The sequence below is a fragment of the Notolepis coatsorum genome (assembly GCF_963971535.1).
Source record: "Notolepis coatsorum genome assembly, chromosome: 7".
NCBI lineage: Eukaryota > Metazoa > Chordata > Actinopteri > Aulopiformes > Paralepididae > Notolepis > Notolepis coatsorum.
The window spans coordinates 45,497,414-45,513,449 of record NC_140171.1 but is presented as its reverse complement, the minus strand read 5'-3'; the positions used below and the strand labels follow the sequence as shown (position 1 = coordinate 45,513,449).

General features: G+C 45.1%; 1 protein-coding gene across 2 annotated transcripts in view; it reads left to right on the top strand.

Moving 5' to 3' along the window:
* Nucleotides 1-16,036, top strand: part of keap1b (kelch-like ECH-associated protein 1b) — a 54,753-nt gene that overhangs the window by 11,572 nt on the left and 27,145 nt on the right. For both annotated transcript variants that reach the window (XM_084318749.1, XM_084318750.1), the window contains exon 4: nt 15,064-15,740. In XM_084318749.1, the coding sequence (XP_084174875.1) occupies nt 15,064-15,740 (677 nt within the window). The remainder of the gene's footprint in view (nt 1-15,063; nt 15,741-16,036) is intronic.

Here is a 16,036-nt window from a genome sequence, read left to right as displayed (position 1 = left end):
GCCGCGGCTCTCTGACGCCTTATTTTCTGGGTCCCGGCCTGAAAAGTTTGGGAACCCCTGGTCTACCGGGCTGCAGCTGGATACTATTGTCTCAACCAGAGCTCTCAACCAATGAAATTTTGATTGACAGTCGATTCTGCCAATTACGTCACACACCGCTTGCACCCGCCTCTGCTGTTACCACCAATCGGCAAGCGCGTATAAATGTTTTACTTCCGCTTTTGTCCGCCATTGATTTTGACGAGAGCTGAGCTCGTCTACAACAACAACAACGTTAGATCCCTGCGGCGGCGCGGCCGACTTTTAGCTTTTAGCTCCGCAGGATGACTAAACGAGGCATAATGATTTTACTGCAACGAATGTTATAATAAAACGAAGCCTTTCTATACATGTGTCTGATTGAAAACTTTATTAACAGATTGCAGAATGGGTAAAACTCAGGGCTCTATGAGCAACGGAAGGAACTGAGCTAGTATGAACGAGTAATGCTTGCTACGTTCGGGTAAATAATATGCTGATGTTATTGAACGTGTAACACTAACTATATAACGTTAATGCCACAAAACGAATGCATTTGTTAATCATAAGTAGTAACTTTGATGCAGTAGCTTGTGTGGGCCGGGGGTGGCGTTGTGCAGGTCGCGACGCGACTGAACTTTTTTTTGCCTTTTGACGCGACACAAATTGATGGATATTTATCGGCTACTGCCATCGGCACATTCAACGCTCATCGGCAGTCAACAAGGCACTTATCGGCCGATACCGATACCCGACCGATACATCGGTGCACCCCTAGGTATAATGTACATAAAGTTTACAAAAAGCATGGTAAGACATGCTAAGGTCCTGCGATAGTGCAATACAATGTTAGCTACGGATGAGGCACTGGGTCTTATGTACACTACTATACAATGCTATACTATACAATCTACATTTATACTATGTGTCCTTATGCTAACTTGATATATCCATCTATTTACTATACAAGCACCACTCCCATTCTCTTTATTTTTTATTTTTTTAAAGTGACCGTTGAGCGTGTGCAGCATGTGTGTGTGTGTGTGTGTTCATGCTAAAGTGACTGTTAGTGTGTGAGCGTATACAGTGTGTGTGTTTATATGTGTGGAGAGTTCAGTGTTCAAGACTGATGGCCTGGGGGAAGAAGCTGAGCCGGAGTCTCTCTGTCCTAGTTGCTGGTGTTCGCATGCGTTTGCCTGACCGCAGCAGCTTGAACAGGCTGTTGTTGGGGTGGTGAGGGTCTTTCATTATTCTGCAGGCTCTGGATTTGCACCTCTTGTTATTAGGGATGGGTACCGAATTCGGTACTTTTGAGGTACCGAACCGAAACACGCCGGTACTACCGAGTATCGATTCAAGTGAGATACCAAAAAAAAATAATCTTTTCATGTCAACGTTCACACGCACAATATATGCTTACCTAGGATTTGACTTGATTCAACAACAAAGCAGTCGGAGCAATGGCAAGCCGAAAACTGTCGAAATTGTAGTTATTTGAAGTTTGGATAATTTTTTACGACTGAGGTAGGTAAATTAAATTTCTTGAGACTAAAGTACCGAAAAAAGGTACCGTTGGGTACCGGTATCGATTCACAGGTACCGGTACCGTATCGGTTCAAATGTGAAAGGTACCCATCCCTACTTGTTATATAAGACCTGCAGGGGTGGTAGTGCAATACCCGTAGTACGCTCAGCTGAGCGCACCACTCTCTGTAGGGCCTTCTTGTCCTGTGCCTTGCTGTTTCCATACCAGGCAGTGATGTTTCCAGTCAAGATGCTCTCTACAGCTCCGGAGTAGAAGGACTGGAGTATCTTCCCCGATACTCTGAACTTCCTTAACTGTCTCAGGTGGTAGAGGCGCTGCTTCGCCTTCTTTACGACTGAGTCTGTGTGTTGTCCATGTCAGGTCTTCTGAGATATGGACCCCCAGGTACTTGAAGCTGCTCACCCGGTCCACGGTAGTCCCGTTTATCCTCAGTGGTGTGTGTGTCCCCTGCTGTCTCCTCCTAAAAATCCACAATCAGCTCCTTGGTTTTACCAATGTTCAGGAGCAGGCTGTTGTCCTGACACCAGCGTTCCAGTGCATCAACCTCCTCCCGGTAGGCCATCTCGTCATTGTCAGAGATCAGCCCCACCACCACCACCGTGTCGTCCGCAAACTTCACTATGGAGTTGGAGCTGAACTTGGCCACACAATCATGTGTGTATAGTGAATACAGCAGGGGGCTCAGAACACAGCCCTGGGGGGACCCGATACTCAGGGTGATGGTGATGGAGGTCTGACCCCCCCACCCTGACCGCCTGGGGCCTTTCACTCAGAAAGTCCAGTATCCAGGCGCTCAGAGCGGAGCTCAGACCCAGCTCGATCAGCTTGTCCACCAGTCTGGTGGGGACTGGTGTTGAATGCTGAGCTGTAGTCAATGAACAACAGTCTCACATAGCCCCCCTTCTGGCAGTCTAGGTGAGAGAGGGTACTGTGTAGTACTTGAGAGACCGCATGAGAGAGAGCAGTGAAGGAGGCGAAACAGCGCTTCTCAGGGAAACTGCAGCTGCAGTTCTCCGAGGGGAACTCCTCCTCAGTCTGGAAAGGACTCAAAACCATCACCAACTACAAGCCAAAATCCCCACAGACATCTGACAACCTTCTCCTTGCTAATGAGCTAAATGAATTCTACTGCAGGTTTGACAAGGAACCCCCGGCCCCCTTTCCTCACCCCCCCAGACCACAATCTCTTCCCCCCCCCCCCCCCCCCCCCCGGTCCCCAGTGGTAACCCTGTCTCCCCTACCACGACCCCTCCCCCCACCCACCCCCCCTCTCTGTCACAGAAAGAGAGGTGAACCGCCTGTTCAAGAGTCAAAACCCCCGGAAGGCTCTATTTCACCTGCCACCTTGAAGCACTGCGCCGACCAGTTGTCCCCAGTGTTTACTAACATTTTTAACACCTCACTGGAGCTGTGTCTGGTCCCAGTGTGTTTTAAGGCCTCGACCATCATCCCCGTCCCCAAGAAGGCCAAGGTCACAGGCCTTAATGACTACAGACCGGTCGCCCTGACGTCTGTGGTCATGAAGGTCTTTGAGCGCCTTGTCCTGGCCCACCTGAAGTCTACCACAGACCCTCTTCTGGACCCCCTGCAGTTTGCATACAGAGCCAACCGTTCCACAGACGATGCTGTGAACATGGCTCTGCATTACGTCCTGGAACACGTGGACACTGCAGGGACCTACGCCAGGATTCTGTTGGTTCAGCTCGGCCTTCAACACCATCCTCCCGCACATCCTGGAGCATCAGATGTCCTTGCTGCAGGTGCCGGACTCTACCTGCAGGTGGATCACAGACTTCCTGACTAACTGGTCACAGCGGGTGAAGTTGGGAATTAACATCTTCGATCCCAAGTCCATCAGCACTGGCTCCCCACAGGGCTGCATTCTGTCCCCACTACTATTCTCCCTGTACACCAACAGCTGCGTCTCTCTGCACCCCTCGGTCAAACTCCTGAAGTTTGCGGATGACACCACCCTGGTGGGTCTCATATCCAGGGGTGACGAGTCTGCCTACAGGAGGGAGATCGAGAGGCTGCAGAGCTGGTGCAGCTGCAACAACCTGGACCTCAACGCCCAGAAAACAGTGGAGATGGTAGTGGACTTCAGGCGGATGGCAGCCCCCCCCCCCCCCGATCATTCTGGGAGGCACCCCGTGGAGTCCTGCCGCTGCATGACACTCTCCCGAGACCTGAAATGGGAGCTGAACACCATCGCTCTCAACAAAAAGGCCCGGAAGAGGATGTTCTTCCTACGTCAGCTGAGGAAGTTCAGGCTGCCGAAGACTATGATGGTCCAGTTCTACACCGCCATCATCCAGTCCATCCTCACCCTCTCCATCATCACCTGGTTCCCTGCAGCCACGGTCAGGGACAAGGCCAAGCTGCAGCGGGTGATACGATCAGCGGAGAGGGTGATCTGCTGCCCCCTTCCCTCCCTCGAGTCCCTACATTCCACCAGGGCCTTGAGGAGGGCGAGGAAGATCATGGCAGACCCCGCCCACCCGGGTCACGGCCTATTCATTATGCTCCCCCACGGCAGGCGGCTACGGCTGCCCAAGACATTAAAATCCCGCCATAGACTCGGCTTCTTCCCCTCAGCAGCTCGCCTGGTAAATGAGTCTGGTGTCCCCCTGCTCCCCCCCCCCCCCCCCCCCCTCTATGGCGAGCTGCTAGGGCTGGACCTCTGGACTTGAACTGTGCTGCACTGTATCCATGTCCCCAACCACTGCACGTTACTGTCTTATTGTTGTCTCACTGTTCTGTCCTGTTTTGCACTTATTTATTTATTATTATTATGTTATTCCTATTTGTGAAAAAATTCATGCACTGTAATGTCAAATCACGTTCCATTTGTACCTGTACAATATGGTGAATAAAGTAATCTGAATCGTCAGTGGACCTGTTTGGCCTGTATGCAAATTGCAAAGGGTCCATATCACTGGGGAGGGAGTCACAAATGTAATCCTTAACCAGCCTCTCAAAACATTTCATGACCAGAGGTGAGTGCCACCGGTCTGTAGTCATTAAGACCTGTTGGGGAGGATTTCTTTGGTACCGGTATTATAGTGGACACCTTGAAGCAGGCAGGGACCACGGACTCAGCCAGGGATAGATTAAATATGGTGGTGAACACTGGAGCTAGCTGGTTAGCACAGGACTTAAGTATACGTCCTGTTATCCCATCTGGGCCAGCTGCCTTCTCACACTGTGTTCCGTTACTGAGAGAGTGCGCCCCCCCCCCCCCCCCGCGGATGCCCCCCCGCCCCCCCCCCTCCACGACGACCGGTGCGTCAGTGACGTCGTTAGCTGGTGAGCTAGCGTCGACACTGTTTGCACCGAACCGTGCGTAAAAGGAGTTGAGTTGGTCCGCTAGAGAGGCGTCGGCACTCCCCATTGAGGGGGTACTGACTTTGTAGTAGTTATCGTCCGTAGTCCTCGCCATAAACCTCTTGTGTTGTTCTGGACCATTTGTGCCTCTATCTTGTCAGCGTACGTCCTCTTAGCAAGCTTTACAGCCTTGCGCAGAGTATAGACTGTAGCCTTATACTCCATGTTTCCTGACGCTCTGCCCAGGTTATAAGCAGTGGTGCGAACGTTCAGAGCCACTCGGATAGTATTGTCAACCCACGGTTTCTGGTTCGGGAAGACTCTAACCTTCTTCGTGGGTACAATGCTTTCCGCTAGTGTTGCTATAAAGCTAACAACAACATCAGCAAACTCACTGACGTCACTGGAGCTCGCCTGAAGCATTCCCCAGTGGACGTCATAGAGTGCGTCCTGTAGCGTGGGCTCTGATTGGTCAGACCACTTCTTTACCTCACGTGACACGACAGCGTCACGTGATCTCTGCCTGTAGGCCGGGTAGAGCAAGATGGCGTCATGATCCGATGTGCTCGTTGAACCAGCTAATGGAGGAGCCGGTACTGCCTTGTAACCGGCTCTAAACGGGGTGTAACAATGATCCAGCGTAATTCCTCCCCTGGTGGTGCAAGCGATGTGCTGGAAGAAGTTTGGCATCACTTTCTTCAGATTCGCCTGATTGAAATCGCCGGCTATGATCATGGCTGCGTCTGGATGTTTGCCAAGAATGTCCTTGGTGATCGAAATAAATCACAATTTTCTGTTATTCTTCATGCTGGCTAAAACACACTTATTTATTTTTCACTGTTGCTGAGTGGCTATCTTTCTTTAGCCATTAGCTTGCTTCCACCGGCCAGATTAGCTAGTCCAGAGGGTGACATTCTGAATAAACAAATGGTTGGGAATTATGATTGTGACTCCACAGGAGTGCCATATGCCCTCAAGACTGTCGACAAACAAAATGTGGCCAGAGCATCTGATGTAGCATAATGATGATGGATGCAAGATAACTTTGACTGTTTGCTAGAGAGGGTTATTGTAGCCATGGCTACGACCCTTCAACTAGAACAGGGTCATGGTCACAGAGGTCAATTTATCGTCCTAAATATAGTCAAATGGTGCATTTTATATAGAGCAGCACCATACACTTTTATCCAAATCGCTTTACAATTATGTTCCTCACATTCACCCATTCACTCACACATTCACACACCAACTGCGGAGGCAACCATGTAAGGTGCCAACCTGCTCATCGGGAGCAATTAGGGGTTAAGTGTCTTGCTCAAGGACACTTCGACACGCTGCCTGGGAAGAGAGGGAATCTAACCGGGAACCTTCCGATTACCAGACGACCGCTCTCCTGAGCCTCTCACGCCTAATAGTGAATTTGTGGCAACAGACGCACTCTAGGCTTAATGTACAGCAAGTGTAGTCGTCAACATGACTGTACCGCATTGGCAAGAAGGACACAAACTCATTGAGACACAATTCTTTCAGCAGAAACATCTAGTTTTGATTTAGTTAATGCCTCACGTGTCATTAGAGTGTGAGAAAAGGTTACGTCATCTCAACTTCAATTTGAATCTGTGCTCGCCCGTCACATCAGAATCCCTAATCGCTGATAAGAATGTGAAGTAGGGCTGCAACTAATGACTAATTTGGTAGTCGACTAATCTGTCTTATTTTTTCGATTAGTCGACTAATCGAAAACCAATTATGTAAACAAAAAACAAACAAAAAGGATATAATTTTTTATTTTTATTTTTTTAAACTACCTATCTTTGTGAAAGTGGCTTCTCAGCTCTGGTCCAGCTGAAGACAGAGCAGAGGAACAGATTGGACATTGAGCATGACCTCAGAGTTGCTTGTCTACCATCACCCCAGACTTTGAGACTCTTGTCAGGACCAAACAACAACATCATAACATGATGATCCCATAGCAAATTAAAATAATGACTCATGAAACATTTGAATTTGGATCTTAAGCCACTTTAAATGAAAATGTATTTGAAGAACAATACAGCAATCACTCATAACAAGATAGATAAATTAAATAATACAAATTAAAGTGGAAGTGTACTTTAAATAACTAAAAAAATAATAATAAAAAAGAAATAACTAGCAGCATCTGCCCCCAGCACCGCGGCTGATGGGGCTGTAACTTGGTCCAGGACCAGGAGGGTGACGTGGAACAGCTGTAAGGGGAGAGGGGGATGAGTCAGATCGGGGATGAGTCAGATCAGACAGACTTCTAGGTCTTTTGTTTGCTGTGTGTGAGAGGAGTCCGTGTGTGTATGTGTGTGTCTTACTCTGATCGCTGTGTGAGTGAGAGGAGTGTGTACTGTGTAATTTGTGTGTGTGTCTTACTCTGATCGCTGTGTGAGTGAGAGGTGTGTACTGTGTAATTTGTGTGTGTGTGTCTTACTCTGATCGCTGTGTGTGAGTGAGAGGAGTGTGAATGTGTGTGTCTTACTCTGATCGCTGTGTGTGAGTGAGAGGAGTGTGTATGTGTATCTTACTCTGATCGCTGTGTGTGAGTGAGAGGAGTGTGTATGTGTGTGTCTTACTCTGATCGCTGTGAGTGAGAGGAGTGTGTATGTGTGTGTCTTACTCTGATCGCTGTGTGTGAGTGAGAGGAGTGCGTGTGTAATGTATTGTGTGTCTAGTCTGATCATCATCTCCTGCAGGGGAACAATGTTTTCAATGTCCAAAATTTGCTATGGGATCATCATGTTATGATGTTGTCTGGAACCCTGAGAAGCCACTCTCACAAAGATAGGTAGTGCGAGAAAAAAAAAAAAAAAAAAAATTAAATAACGTTTTTTTTTTTTATTTTTTTTTTTTATGACTAATCGACGCAACAATTTCTCGTCGACGATTTTTTATAATCGACGTCGTCGATTATGTCGACTAATCGTTGCAGCCCTAATGTGAAGGTGCACCCAAACAGTAAGCCACCATGGGTGACAAAATCACTGTTGTTGAATAGAAAGAGATGTTCAGGAGGGCAACCTCTCGGAATCCAACTGGTTGAAAGGGAAGTGAAATCTGAGAGAACGAAGCAGAGTTGCAAAGAAGTTCAATAACTTTTAGTTCAGGTTTGATGCCCCTAATTTCAGGAATATCATTATATAGCAAAAGATCCAACATATCGTTAGCCTCATAGCATAATTGCCTACGTATTTTTTTTGCCAAATTGATATTTCTGCCTAACTCTACTCTCCTCACACTGCTGCACCACCCTGGCTTAGTGGCTGTGTCCTCAGCCAATCAGCACCTTGTTATTTTAAGAATCCCTTTCTGCCTAACTCACTCGTGTGACTTTTTTTGTGAAAATTTGTTTTTTCTTTTCCGAAAGTCTTAAAATGACTTAGGCAATTATGCTATGAGGCTAACGATATCCGACAGTGATGAACGCCCCTTTTGATGGAACGTCAATACATTTTAAACGCTCCAGAGCTAGGAAAAGGCCTGGGCCTGACCATATGAGTAGCCGTCTGCTCATCTCAACTACTAGTTCTCATTGAATTTTACAGCTGTCCTTCGGTCAACCGAGTGTAGAAAATTGGGAATACTGTCTCCAGTTATCCCATTGGCCAAACACAATCATCCCCAAGTGCTCAATGACTTCAGGCCAGTTGCCCTGACCTCCTTAGTCATTGAAAGAAAAAAAGAGTTCCTTACAAAAACAGAATCTTCTTGACCCACTACAGTTAGCTTATAGGGCTCAGCGAGGGGTAGAAGATTCTAGTAAAAGGTAGCGAAGGTAGTAAAACGCAATTTTATTTATTGATTTTTATACAAAACCCCACATTTTAGGAGACAAGCTCTTAAGAAACCTTGGTTTTAACATAGTGGGCTGGATTCTTGACTTAATGGTTGCTTGTCTGAAGAGATGTCGTCATGCACAGGGTCTCCTCAGGGGTGTGTCCTTTCACCACTCCTCTACATTCTTTATACTGACTATTGCCACAGCCAGCGTGACAAAACACACATTTTCAAATTTGCAGATTACTAATCACGGCTCTGTTGTTGATGATTTTGTACACTGGTGTGTTGGGGACATTTCTGCAACCAAATGTGGCAAGGACGAAGGACATGCTCATCAACGAAGAACATGCTCATTGATATTAGGTGCAAGACCTCTACTCCTCAGAGCACTACCATCAAGAGGCAGAAGAAGGTAGAAGTTGTAAAAACATACATACAAGTATATTGGTAGCTTGATTGACAATAAGTTGAATTTGAACTCTAACACAGTGATTCTTTGCAAAAAGGGACGGCAACGAATGTTCTGCCTTCGTAAAGTTCCATGTTGATAAGACCCTTTTTTTATTTTTTCCTGTATTAACATTTTCTGTAATCTGCTGGTATAACAATCTCTGTGTCAAGGCTCAAATGGTGAAAATCAACAGTAAAATCCCCCTCACTCTGGCTCCAGGTTCAGATTTCCTCCTGTAAAGACCAAGAGATACAGATACTCATTCAGTCCCACCGTCATTTCCCTTCTGACCTCAGGCCAGGGGGGTACATGGATAGTAGTGATGGTGTTGTTCTTTGATGATGGTGACTCTAACTACAGTATGTCGATTCTGTTTTGTTTTTGTATATGATGACATTGTCGGCTATGTTGTTTACATAAGGTTGTTGAATTGTGCTACATATCCATGTTGTATTGTTATTGGTGATATAGGGATCTTGTAATTGATTGAAATTCAGCATTATTCTGAATATTATCCTATTATCCACTTCTATGTTGAGAAGGCTTCCCTTATACTGCCATAACCAGCAGCCAAAGGGGGCTTTCAGCAACCTGGTCCTGGTTATGTTTGACAATTTTTTTGTTTTGTTTCACCTAATGTGATGAGATTGAAATGCGTATTCGCACGGCTAAGGTTTAAAACGGATGTGGTGTAGCTCATGTCTAAAATCGATATGGACGAGCTTGTCTTGACATTTAATTTTGCCTTCAGTGCAGTCAGGCTTCTGTAAAGTCGAATCTAATCTGCATGATGTTGGGTCGCAATTGATGCCTTTGTGTAAAGTATTAGACAGGTACCGTACAAGGCCAAGACCCTTTATATCTGGCGACAGTGGGGGTGTTACTTTCAGCTGTTCTATTGTGGTTTCTTTAGGCGCACTCTTCTGCTTCAAGCCTGAGAACAGTTGGTCTTTGCCTTTTATGTGGTAATAGGCAAGTACTGTATGAGTGTGCAGTGAGTCATGGTGTTAGTAGTATGTAGGTTGGCACTTAGGGGTTTACTTGTGTACCAAGCCTGCATAACCTTTGCTGTAATTCTAACTAAGTTTCTACTACTGTGACATACAGTATGGATTTCAATTAGGATTTTGGCTTCCCATGATCATGAAAACAAGATAATTGAGATTAAACTATTATTGTGCTGCATGCCATGTTTTCCGCAAATTTTGTCTTGTTGTAAATGCAGTGCACCCTTCCTTCACAGCGGTGCACTCCGCTCTGCCCCTCCCCCTTTTTGCCATAATCAAGCAACCCATCTGTGACACAGTAGAAATGTTGGGCAGAGGTGTGTCTCAAATTCTCCTCATGCACACTCGGGTCTTCACACACTGTACCACACAGACACAATTAAATCATGAGTATAGTTCTTAAATGCATAACTTAAGGTCCCCAGATAGGCAATTGTATGGAAATAGCCAAGCTAAATGAAAATGAATAATTCATTTTGTGAACCTATTTAGTATTCCCTACAAATAAGACAATAATGGTGCCATTACTCATTCAAAACATTATCCCCCCTGGTCCTGAAAATAAAATGTAGCATTACTAGCTATTTCCATTCTGTGGAACATTCTGTTTCTCTTTCCATGTCTTCGCAAGAATCCTGATATTTCACCAAATGAATCGCTCCTTGATATTTTCATGACTTCTTTTCAGACCAGTGCCTGTTCAAAACCAGTGTCCTCATATAGTTGTTTTAACTAGTTTTCAGAAAGTTGATCTCCAACCTGCATAAAATAAACAGAGACCCAGCTCAAACGGTGAACTCTAAGCCCACGTGGTTGAACAAAAAATTCAAAAACAGACTAAGAAATGACGTAAGCACCATGATCAAAACTGCAAAAAAAACTGAGGAACAAAAACAAACCCCACAACCAACTAGGCTGCAGCAAAAAACTAAACCAGATTTATAAACAAAGACAGAAAACACTCATCACAGACAAACTGGATGTGGCCAAATACCTAAACATATTCTTTACAAACATAGCCACAACACTGGTTAATAAACTACCCTCCCACGCATTTTGGGGTATAACACATAGTAGCATACTACAATAACCTAGGGGTCCGCAAAGACTACTTCAAACTTGAAATGGTAACAACAGATGAGGTACTAAAAAAACTGAGCGCCCTCCAACCTAACAAGGCCACTGGCCATGACAACATCCCCTCCAAATTCCTCAGAGACTCAGCAGCCGCCATCACCCCAGTCATCACACACATAATAAACCTCTCCATAAAACAGGGACACGTCCCCAAGGACTTCAAAATTGCGAGAGTGACCCCCCCCCCCCCCCCTGCACAATAAGGGCAGCAAATTAGACCCATGCAACCACCGCCCTGTTTCTATTCTTACCTCCATCTCGAAAGTCATGGAAAAAAATCGTCTACAAACCGGTCGAAAAGTACCTTGCGAAAAAAATATCGAATCTACGAATTCCAATCTGGCTTCAGAACATCCCACTCCACTGACGCATGCCTTCTCTATTTGAACGACCACATCAAACAAGAGGTGGATGCGGGCAAATACTGCGGCATGGTCATGCTGGACCTACAAAAGGCCTTTGACACTGTCAATCACTCCATTCTGATTGACAAGCTAAAAGCAATTGGTTTTGATAGTCAATCAGTGAGCTGGATGCAATCCTACCTGGAGGGGAGAGAACAGATGGTGGGGGTAAACGGTGCTCTATCCCAGGGGTTCCCAAACTTTTCAGGCCGCGACCCAATTTTTTTTTTTTTTTTTTTTTAATAAATGGAAATGTATGGTTGAAACATGCACACGTTCAAACGCACACACACTAATAAGCATTGGAGGCTTTTAACCAGGGCCGGACTGGGGAAATCATTCAGGCCAGGAAATATAGTGCAAAATATAGCCCCAGTCAGGCCACTTTTTAAGCAGGGGGTCCCCCACCAGGACATTTCTTGTTACAAAGACTTCATTTCCTGCATTCTGGTGCAGGCATTTTTTTATTTGTACCCTTTAAATGCCAATGTTTGTGATGGCATCACAAATTATTGTTAAAAAACAGGCTAGCATATGTATGATTAGCAACAACACTGATTTTGATGGATTTTCAGTTTTTTTGTAATGTCAGATTGAAAATAATACAATCTTTTATTCAACTTCAGCCCTGATCATAACACCACATATTAATTTTATAATTCTAACCCTTTAAATGCCAGTGTGTGTGTGATGGCATATATTTGCAATATATCAAATGCAAAGTAGATTTTTCTGGGGGGGATTATTACAGGCTAGCATGTGTCAATGATTAGCAACAACCGTTTTTAAGGGTCCCGCCTCCACCAATCACATGCGGCTCCTTTTGTGTGTGTGTGACAGAGCGAGAGAGATAGTTCTCCAACTTGTGTGAGTTGCAGTGATCTCCTGGTTGTTCCCCACCTAGGTTATCTAACTATTGCGCTGCTGCAACTAGAAACACTGTCCTGGCCTGCTTCTAAGTTCAGTGGCCTGACTGCAAAATTATTTTTCAATCATCTGGGGATTTAAAACATATATTTTTGGTGATATATGATATTAACGCTAACATTGAAGTGGATGGTGGGCATTCAAGCACTAAATTGTGCGCCCCCTGCTGGGCACTGAAAGTGTTAAAGAGCACCTACGGGAGGCTGCAATTCGAAACTGGCCACCGTAAATGTCCAACCCCCCCCCTCCTAATAGACAGTCTCCTCTCCACCGTATGTATATATTTTCTCCCACCCCCTCCTAATGTACAGTCTCCTCCCCATCATATGTATATATTTTCTGTTAGGATCTCTGGGTAATAGGTTAGAATCGATTATAATAAAAAAAAAAATTGGTGTATTGTTTTATTGACCTATAGTCCATTCATGCTGAGTGAATCAGTTCCCCCAGCCACATTTGTGGAAAAAAAAATTGGGGGGAATTAACTGATAGAAAATGTATCAAAGTGATCAAATGAAGAGATTTCATGATGCATTGAATCGTTGCCTGAATAATCGTAATAGAAATTAATCGTTGTGAGGTCGCATCGTTACACCCCTACTGGGTAACACAACAGTACTGTATATTTGCATATCGTATATGTCACAAATGTAACGGTACTATATACCTATATGTCCCTATGCCATAAATGTCATGTATGTTGTGTATGTCATAAATGTCACTATGAATTGAAAATGGGGGACCCTGATGTAAACAAGACAAACTTCTTTCTCTGGTCTGCATCCCCTTAACAATTGTGTGTATTGAGCCGTACTGTATTGTACCCATTCTGCAATCTGTTAAATTAAGTATTCATTCATTCATCCAGGGAAAACTGGATCCTAGGGGTGGGAATCGCCAGAGACCTCACGATACGATACTATCGCGATACTTGCGTCACGATACGGTAGTATCGCGATACTAAATATATCGCGATACGCTGAGTATTGCAGTTTTTTTTTTTTATCACATTTTATTTATTACCTTTTTTCAACTGCAAAGTAAAACTTTGTCAACATGTTTTATCTAATAAAATAAAGTCTGTTAATCTCACTTCAATAATTTTTAATGCAGAACATGGTATTTTCTCAAGCAGACGGATGTAAACACTGTAATCTGACTGTGTTGCATGTACCTGACAAACTGAACTGTTTGTATTACAGTCATATTCCAACTTAACTGAATGCACATGTGTGTGTGTGGACTACTGTACTATTACAGGTATTGAAATGAACAATGCAACTTCCTTATACAAAGAGAAATATTTTTTTTTAAATTTATTTTTATGAATAATTAAATATCGATACTTGGCGTCCCTGTATTGATACAGTATCGCCGCGCAAAGTATCGCGATACTACTACGTATCGATTTCCCCCACCCCTATACCCTGTATGGACCTGAGGAATTCGGGACACTAATGTAATGAAGCTTGTGCCGTAATGGAACCTACATTAGGTCTGGGAACTAAACGGGTCCACAGTAGAGAGAGTGAGTGAGAAAGCTTCTTTCATATTTAGGGCAGCTCTGGTGGCAGGCTGATTTTGATCTTTAAAATAATATCTGGTTTCTTTTCATTTCACTGTATGTCTTATATATGTGACAAATAAAACTCTTATCTTTGTCCTCTCGGTTCCTCCTGGCCCCTCAGTTTCCGTTCACTTACCTGAGACCCATGGTAATAATGTCAGACTCAACTTGGAGCTCTGGTTGGGTCTCAGACTCAACTTGGAGCTCTGGTTGGGTCTCAGGTTTTCAGTTAAGACTGGACTGCTGAAGACCTAGTTTGAGCTAAATAGAATAGTACTTTTTATGTTTCAATGACTTAAAATTGTGTCTCTGACTTCTTTTAGTTTGGTATTACGTTTTTGACTTCTTCCCTACTGCAGTTGTGAGTATTAAACTCTTAAAACACACTACCTGAGGCAGTTCTGGAATGTAATTTGGCGAGAAATAAAACATCCAGATTAGGGATGCTCGATATTGGCTTTTTTTACCTATACCGATATTGTCCAACTCGTAATTTCCGATACCGATATCAACCGATACCGATATATGCAGGCCCCCCCCCCCCAAAAAACGGAATAATTTCAGGTAATTAACATTACATATCTCTTGTCGTGTAATTAACACAACATTATGCATACTTTGACAATAAATAAAATAATAATTTGTTCTTACTTGCTTGCCTGGGTAAATAAAGTTTAAATAAATGTAAAAAAAAAAAAAAAAAATGAAAACCGATACTGATATTTTCCCATTATCACATTTTTATGCCAATATCGGCCGATAATATTGGACATCCCTAGTCCAGATATCGTGTGCGAACAGCAGCAGTTTATCCACAACTAATTTCCGGTCCCAATCCACACTTTAAAGATCCTTCCCTTCCTCCCTCTTCACCCTAGGTGGCGACCCAGGAGGAGTTCTTCAACCTGTCTCACTGCCAGCTGGTAACCCTCATCAGCCGGGACGAGCTCAACGTGCGCTGCGAGTCCGAGGTCTTCCAGGCCTGCGTGGCCTGGGTGCGCTATGACCGGGAGAACCGGCGGCCGTACGTCCAGGCCTTGCTCCAGGCCGTGCGATGCCACTCCCTCACTCCCAACTTCCTGCAGGCCCAGCTCCAGTCCCTGGATTGGGACCCTCAGTGCAAGGACTACCTGGCGCAGATCTTCCAGGACCTCACCCTCCACAAGCCCACTAAAGTCAACTCCTGCCGGACCCCCAAGGTGCCACAGCTCATCTATACGGCAGGCGGCTACTTTCGTCAGTCGCTGAGCTACTTGGAGGCCTATAACCCTTGTACGGGAGCCTGGCTAAGACTAGCCGACCTCCAAGTCCCCCGCAGTGGCCTGGCGGCGTGTGTGATCAGCGGGCTGTTCTACGCAGTGGGTGGGAGAAACAATGCGCCTGACGGTAACATGGACTCCAACACGTTGGATTGCTACAACCCTATGAACAACTGCTGGCTGCCTTGTGCGCCAATGAGTGTACCACGGAACCGTATCGGAGTTGGCGTCATAGACGGGATGATCTATGCGGTGGGCGGGTCGCACGGATGTATTCATCACAATAGTGTGGAGAGGTAAGTGGTTGGAGATGTGACGTGCGTTTTATACAAGTGCTTTTGATGTGTTCTGTGTAGGGATGCTAATTCCAACTGGAATCTGGATATACGGTTATTTGCATAATGAGGATAGCGGCTACAACTACGTGAACGTGCCTCGGCCGAGAGTGAAGCATCGGTCTCACTCTGTTCGCCTGCCTCCACCTGCTTTGCATCAACAGGGACTGCTCTGCTTCAAGTGATAGCCTACTTGGTCGTCTGTTGTAACTAGGGCTGCAACTAATGACTATTTTGGTAGTCGACTAATCTGTCTT